The following is a 7,902-nucleotide window of genomic DNA, read 5'->3' on the forward strand; positions in this document are numbered from 1 at the left end:
CAGTAAATATCATTTTGATGCGATCAATTTCAAAAAATGATGCTACGTTGTATGGGTGCTTGTAAATGAAACTGTGTTTACATTTTCTAATTCCTAAAACATTTTTTAAGTGTCTATTGATCAATTTTTTTTCTCGTCTTCACTCCCAAGGCTTTCTCTCTATATTTTTCTTTCAACATTGTTTCTTTGATATAAATGGGCTGAATCACTCGTGAGCTCTATATTAGAACAGCTAATATTACCAAATATATCCTAAATAATTTCTCTATTAATCTCCTCAAATTCTCTATTATCTTTTTCTTCCCTTTATGAGCCACTTGGAAGGAGATATGCATCATTAAAAAGGGTTGAAATGAAATTGTTTGCTATAAAACCAATTTCTGGAGCTGTCTTAGCTAATTGACATATTCCCTATTTGATTTTGTTGCTGACTGGTCATCATTCAGGTTAATAATTAAAATTTTATAGGGCAAATTAAAATTAGTATATAGTTATAACTAATGGTAGTTTATGAAAATATTAAAATAAGATAAATTCATTAACTTTTAATTTATTAATTACTTAATTTAAATGAAATGAAAATTTCTTTTAATTTTCTATCTTGCTTTATTAATATGTAAAGTAATTTTTTATTATTATTTATACAACAAAATATTTTTCAATGTAAATTTATCATAAATTTGAAAACAATCTAAAATCAAAATCTCAAAAGTGATTGTAATTTAGTAAATATTTACTTGATAATCAACATTTTAAATTTAAATTACTAATTTACTAAAAATAAAAATTATAATATAGTATCAATATAATTTATTTTTATAAAATTAAATATACTAAAATAAATATAAATAAAAATTAATAATAAAAATATAAATAAATAAATAAATTAATTAAAAAAGATAGACCATGATTTTCCATTTTTAAGTTAAAATATTTTACTTGGAATAAAGTTAATATTCTGTTATCTCAATCCTCACATCCTCAATTTAATTTACACTATTATAATGTAATTTGTTACAAAATCATTATATATTATTCTCTCAATAAAATAGCTTTAGATTATTTATATTATTTTTAGTAATAAGATAATATTAAACTTACTAAACATAATAGTAAGTTATAATTTAATTATTAAATTTACTAAACATAATAATAAGTTATAATTTAATTATAAAAAAATAATTTTAAATAATGCAAACTCATAAATGATGTTAGAACAAAAAAAAAAAGCATCCTAAGTAAATTATGATATTAATCACCACGATCATGCATATAATGTAAATTAAGAATAGGAATAGAATTTTTAATGCAAATGAAATTAATTTTAAGATATAATTAAAATTTTTATTTATATTATTCAAATTAATTAATATTTATAAAATTATTTTTATTTGTTGACAAGTTTTTAACTTCTGGTACTTTTCTATATGAGAGGTCAACTTCTACTTGCTATTTCCCCTACCAAACCGTAGTCCCACTTTCATCTCGCCGTAAAAAGCAAAATCCCTTTTCCAAACACTGAAAATCCCAAGCCCAAATTACTAGGCTCACACCACATTTTAAAAATGATAGATTATTATTTATTTTCTATATTTTAAGAAAATTAATTATTTAATTATTATATTTTAAAATATATGCTATTTAATTTTTATATTTGATTTTCGTTAAACTATTTAGTTTTCTATCAATTTTTTGTTAGTCAACAATGGTCAAACTATTATTTAGTCTCTTATTTTAGTAAAACTAATCCCTATATTTAAAGAAAAATGTATTAGTCGATTCATATAATTTATCTTTATTAATTAATTAGTCCTATAATTATTTTTTTATACTCATCAAATTGCCCTAATTCTCTTCCCCTTATTTTTCTTATGCTCCCTTATTTCTTTCTTTTTCCATGTTTCTTCTCCTTTACACAAAAAATGATACAAACTATCTACACAAAAAAGTTAATTAGTTTCCTTAAATTTCTAAGTAATAAAGAAAATTTATTTCTTAAATTTCTAAGTAATTAAGGAAAATTATTTCTCAGTAAAGCAAAAACAAAAATAATGTCCAAAAATTGAAAATTCTTTAAAAAATATATCAATTTAGTTTTTACATAGCAAAATTTCTATTTTTATCTAAGAATATATTTTTCAAAATACATGAACCAACTAATTAGTTTTAATAAAATTGATGGACTAAATAGAAGTATCTTTCAAAATATAAGAATCAATTAATTATTTTCCTTACAAAAATTGAAAATTTTAAAAAATATATCAATTTAGCTTTTACGTAGCAAAATTTCTATTTTTTTTCTAAGAATATATTTTTTAAAATACATGATCAAACTAATTAGTTTTACTAAAACAGAGGGAATAAATAGAAGTGTTTTTCAAAATATAAGAATTAATTAATTAATTTCCTTTAAATAGAAGACCTGTTTGGCATTGAGTTTCAGAGCCTGAATTGCTTTTCTGAATAAAAGCATCATTTTAGATGCTGTTGAAAAAAGCAGTTTAGAAAAAGCTATTTTGTTATTTTAGTGTTCTTATGACTAAAACTGATCAAATTTAACTTTTAATTATTTTTTAACACTCTCTAACTAGTATATTTAAAAAAGTGATTTTCTCAATAGCAGTTTTAACAGTAATGCCAAACAGGCCCAGAGAGATTTAATAGTGATATGAATAGTATGAGTAACGAAAAATTTGATGGAGTGATTAAATAGTTTAACGAAAGAAAAATAAAAGGACTAAATAATATATTTTTTAAAATATAAGATCAAGTAATTGATTTCATTAAAATATAATACAAGGACTAAATAGCAATTTCATTAAAAAAAAAAAAGAAAGTCCACTTTCTTATATATATATATCCTTTTGCCTTTAGCTCTCTGCATTGACTACAATGGCATACCATCAAGAACTAGAACCAGAAGTCGGTGCATTCTGCCTAAATTTGGAGTCAAATCAAATGGAATTGCTGCCTAGTCTTGACGGAGTAGAGGAGATTCTTGGTTACAAGTTCAAGAACTGGAGATTATTGGAGGAGGCTTTTACGGATTCATCATTTCCAGATAAACGCGTTTCTTTTGAGCGGTTAGAACACGTCGAAGATTTTGCGCTTAACCTTCTCTTCACCAAGAAACACTACTTCAAGTATCTAGATTTGCCACCCAGTGCGTTGACCCGGCTCCAAGCTACCAACGTTGATACTGAAAAGCTCGCCTGTGTGGCCATCAAACACGAGTTGCATTGCTTTTTGCGTCACAAGAAACCCTTCTTGAGGAACAAGTAAGTCGCTGAAAATTGTTTGAATTTTTCTTTTTTTTCTTCGATATTGTTGTGATTTGTTAAGTTTGAATGTCTACGCAAGCAAAAAATAAAAATAAAAATTATGTTTTACACAAATAATAGCCTGATTGCACAATCAGTTGAGAAGAACACATCAGACCATTAAGATTGTCTATGAATAACTATACAATTAATACTCATATTGATTTTTGTTTTTATTAGTTATTTGTTTAATGGTATAATAAATATTTGAGAAAAAATTTTAATTAATGAGTAATAAAATATTATTTGTATTAATTAAATGAGTAATAAAATATTATTTATATATTTTAATATATTTATTAAATATATTTTGATAATTTTTTTTTATTATCAAACAATAATTGAAAATTGAAGACCAAAATCTATATGAGTATCAAATGATCATGACAGCTAGCCTGTTAGGTTTGTCATAAGATCATGGTGTCATTGGTGATCACCCATTGCGTCCTTAGTTTTACAATTGTATAAGAATTCATGAGTCTATATAAATCCTGATTTTTTTTTCTATTATTTTTAAAATATTTTTGTATAAAAAATAATCATGCAACATTTTATTTTCATTAATATATAATAAAAAATTTCGATTGATAGAATATTAATAGTTACTCCAATAAGGCCTAATTGAACCAATAATCTCCTGATTGGGGATATAATCTCATTAGATACAGATGTAGATCCTTATTAGCCTTTTAGTCTTAGTTGAATACTTGAATTAGGGGCCGCCCTGGCAATGTTAGCCCACCCTAAGTATTACTTTGGATTTTTCTATGTGGTCCCATACAAGCTGGTCCAACATCATCGACCAAAGGTTAGTTGAATTTGAATATAATATGGATAAGAAAGATTCAGGAAAAATACGACAAATAAAATAATATGGATTTTTTTTTTTTTGGGCTAGGGGAGGAGGAGGGGGGGGGGGGGGGTTGTTAGAACTTATAATAACTTCTTGATGTTGGATTATCTGTCTATCCAAATCGATATCATCCATGCAATTCTTTTTCCCCACCTCTTTGGTCAAATCATATGATGGCTTAATTATTGTAAAGGATACCTTTTTTCACTTGTGCTTACGTGTAAAAAATAAAAAACAAATTCGAAAATTCTCACAAGCAATCTTGGATTATCCACTGCACTTCATTGGACTAGTGGATGTGCCAAAGGTCCTTGTAGACATTGTTGAATCACTCATTGGGACTGTTTTCATTGATTGCAATTCTTCAATTGATACAGTGTGTAAGGTATAATTACACTGCTCAACTTTTCATCTTTAGAATAAAACTGTTGAAAAACAATAATAAAGATCTTCACCAACTTTATGAATATGAACCGTGAAATAATAAAAATGCAATAATACTTATCTTGGCTTTAAGTGTTCAAGGATTTGTTCGAACCCATAATTAGTCGAGAAATGCTCAAGATACATCCAGTAACGGAGTTGTATGAAGTATGTCCCAAGAAACATTTGAAAGTGAAATTCGTGGATTTGTGGAGAGAAAGCATAGTTTTCGATGTGTTCATAGATGATCAGCTTGTGGGAAGAGGAACCTGTGGCCTCAAGAAAGAAATTGCTCATAATAGAGCAACCAAAGATGCATTAGACAACATTGGAAGAATACCGAGCGAGAAAGACAGTGCAGATGAATCATGCTCTTGATTTCATTCTATCAATTTATATGTTTGTAGACTTTGTTTGTTTCTTTTGATGTTCTTAAACAGTAAATCTCATTTTGATATTATCAAATTCAAAAAATCATGCTATGTTGTATGGGTGCTTGTAAATGAAACTGTGTAAATTTTCGAATTCCTAAAATTTTTTTTAAGTGTCTATTGATCAATTTTTTGTTCCTCATGTTCTCTCCCAAGACTCTCTCTATATTTTTCTCTCAACATTATTTCCTTGATGTAAATGAGCTGAATCACTCGTGAGCTATAACGATCGGGCTCCAACCACCAGAGGAATTGTCCGCTTTGGCCATAAGCCTCACGATTTTGTCCCATAGGTGGAATGGAGAACTTCCCAGGAGGTCACCCATCCTAGGATTTCTCTCAAGCGAACACGCTTAACCCTGGAGTTCTTCCAACTCTCCAGGCCATTCCACCAAAAGGCGCCTCTAGTGATTAGTTCCCCCATTTTATATATCATTACTTTTTGAACCTGATGTGTCCCTACCGCAAGTGCACGGGTCGTACAAGTAATATAGAAAAGATATCGTTCCCACGAGGAGTTGTGTTAATGATTGAATTTTTGATATAAAAAATGCTAACTAATTTGGACTATTTTTGAAATTAAAGTAATAAATTGATGGGTATTGGAGTATGAAATCTATATATGCAAAATTAATAATCTATTCAACTATGTAATGATTTAACTAAATTTGCATCAAATTAAAATAAAGCAAATTCAAATATGGCAATATTCAAAATGGCAAGTAACTAAATTCGATTAGAAATTAACAATGATAAAAAGCGATTAGTTCGGAATTTCATATTCAAGCTATTTTGGGATTTTCCCTAGCTAGCCCAATCCATGAAATTTATGGGTTTAAAGGAGATTAATTCTAAAATCCTTTGAAAACTCTTTCGAGTGAGACAAAGAGTGCCTTAATTAACTTAATCCTACTTTCGTGGAGTTAAAATTAATCAAGACCCATTAGGTTCTTTAATCAATCTATTAAAACCCTCTTAACCCTTAGTCTATTTCTAGATCTAAGTTAATTAAGTCCAATTTCTTGATTAACTATCACTTGGTTTTCTCCTTTCTGCTTCAACCAAGGATTAAGAACATAACTTAATGGGGCCCTTCATTAAGCATGTGAATAAGCACACAAGAAATGGATTAAACCTCATAAATTCATTAAATTGGGACTAACCAGTTCAAATCCACAAAAATAACTAAAATATTACATCCCTTACTCCAGAATCAAAAGTAAACTACTCACTATCCATAATGCTTACAAGATATGATGAGTTTAAATGGAAATAAAGCTTTAATCTAAGCTAAGAAGTAAGAAATTAAACACTAGAAATGTAGAAAAATGTAAGGGAAGAAAGAAATCTGCTAATCGTGGTTGAGAATTGTGTGGAAGTTGATAGTGACTCCTCACATTCCTCTCTTCTCCTTTCCTTTTCTGCTCCTTGTCTCTCCTCTAAAATGAGAAAATGGGACTATTTATAGCATTTTTCGACATGGAGCCCTAAAATAGTATGTTCTAGGAGGAATTGATTGAGGGAATCTTCATTAATGAACTCTTTATGGGGATAAGTGGATGCATAAGTTATGAGTCACTTATGCGCATGACTTGGTGCATAGGTTATGCACAATTCCGTGAAGGTGCATAAGGGAGGCGAGAATGTGCATAAGCTCTTATGCACATTTCGGTTTTGGGATCTTTCTCCTTATGCAGATCTGCATAGCTTATGCTGCAAGTTATGCACAATTTGGTCAATGCATATTTCAGCTTGAAAACTTGTTTTTGGCATCTTTGGCTGTAGAAGACACTCCTCAATGGCAAAATTCTCTTCAGTCCTTCAAAAACATCATTTTTCCTACAAAACAAAGTAAAAATTACAAATTAATCCAAAATTGACAATTATGGAAAACTAACTAAATAACTAATGAAATTAGCTAAAAGTGACTAATAATCAAATAAAATAGCTATGAAATTAAACCTAAATGATTATGCAAAATGTATGCATCAGAACCCAAGACCATCTTCGTGCTTTGCCGATGTGGGATTTGCCTAAAGGACCTTTCTCCCCCCCTTTCGAGACTCAGCGTCCTCGCTGAGGTTTGCCCCACCATCGCCCAAGAGGACACGCGAGCGGCTCTGATACCAATTGTAACGATCGGGCTCCAACCACTAGAGGAATTGTCCGCTTTGGCCATAAGCCTCACGGTTTTGTCCCATAGGTGGAATGGAGAACTTCCCAGAAGGTCACCCATCCTAGGATTTCTCTCAAGCGAGCACGCTTAACCCTGGATTTCTTCCAACTCTCCAGGCCATTCCACCAAAAGGCGCCTCTAGTGATTAGTTTCCCCATTTTATATATGATTACTTTTTGAACCCAAGACCATCTCCGTGCTTTGCCGATGTGGGATTTGCCTAAGGGACCTTTAATTGTAACGCCCTCACCAAAGGTAGTCCGTACATTTTACTGTTCTGACGATTAATGTCTGTACGGACAGTTAAAATGTCTGAAACTACACCCAGACTATAGTGAGGAGGCATAAATTAAAGAAATAAATATTAAGAAAATATAGGAAAAATGTAGAGAAAAAAATAAATTAAAGTTTAGAGAATTTATAAATTGATACAAAAATAATAAAAATAACCCAATATGTACTACTAAGGGCATTTTGGTCATTTCACCCCCAAAGGTGAATTTTGACCTAAATGTCAAAATAAAAAAAAAATTAGAGAATAAAATAATTAACATTAATTAAAATTTATGAAATAGATTAGGAAAATGAGAAGAGAAAAGAAAAGAAAAGAAAAGAAAAAAAGCTTAGGAAAATTCAAAAAAAAAAATTATAAATAGGCACTAGAGGACAAACTCCCACCCACTTCCATCTTCTTCCTCC

At 29.3% G+C, this 7,902-nt stretch overlaps 1 protein-coding gene across 1 annotated transcript; it reads left to right on the top strand.

Annotated features, from left to right (window-relative positions):
- Nucleotides 1-2,892: 2,892 nt before the first annotated feature.
- LOC110651249 (ribonuclease 3-like protein 3) lies at nt 2,893-5,068 on the top strand. Its single transcript, XM_058128714.1, has 3 exons — nt 2,893-3,270; nt 4,403-4,553; nt 4,691-5,068. The coding sequence occupies exons 1-3, from the start codon at nt 2,893-2,895 to the stop codon at nt 4,972-4,974; spliced, it is 813 nt and encodes a 270-aa protein (XP_057984697.1). The 3' UTR covers nt 4,975-5,068.
- Nucleotides 5,069-7,902: the final 2,834 nt, after the last annotated feature.

Source organism: Hevea brasiliensis, chromosome 10 (assembly GCF_030052815.1).
Source record: "Hevea brasiliensis isolate MT/VB/25A 57/8 chromosome 10, ASM3005281v1, whole genome shotgun sequence".
Taxonomy (NCBI): Eukaryota; Viridiplantae; Streptophyta; class Magnoliopsida; order Malpighiales; family Euphorbiaceae; genus Hevea; species Hevea brasiliensis.

Coding starts and splice junctions, on each gene's coding strand:
- LOC110651249 (XM_058128714.1), top strand. CDS start 2,893: ATGGCATACCATCAAGAACTAGAACCAGAAGTCGGTGCATTCTGCCTA. Junction 3,271..4,402: donor GTCACAAGAAACCCTTCTTG/AGGAACAAGTAA, acceptor CGTGTAAAAAAT/AAAAAACAAATTCGAAAATT. Junction 4,554..4,690: donor TTCTTCAATTGATACAGTGT/GTAAGGTATAAT, acceptor CTTGGCTTTAAG/TGTTCAAGGATTTGTTCGAA.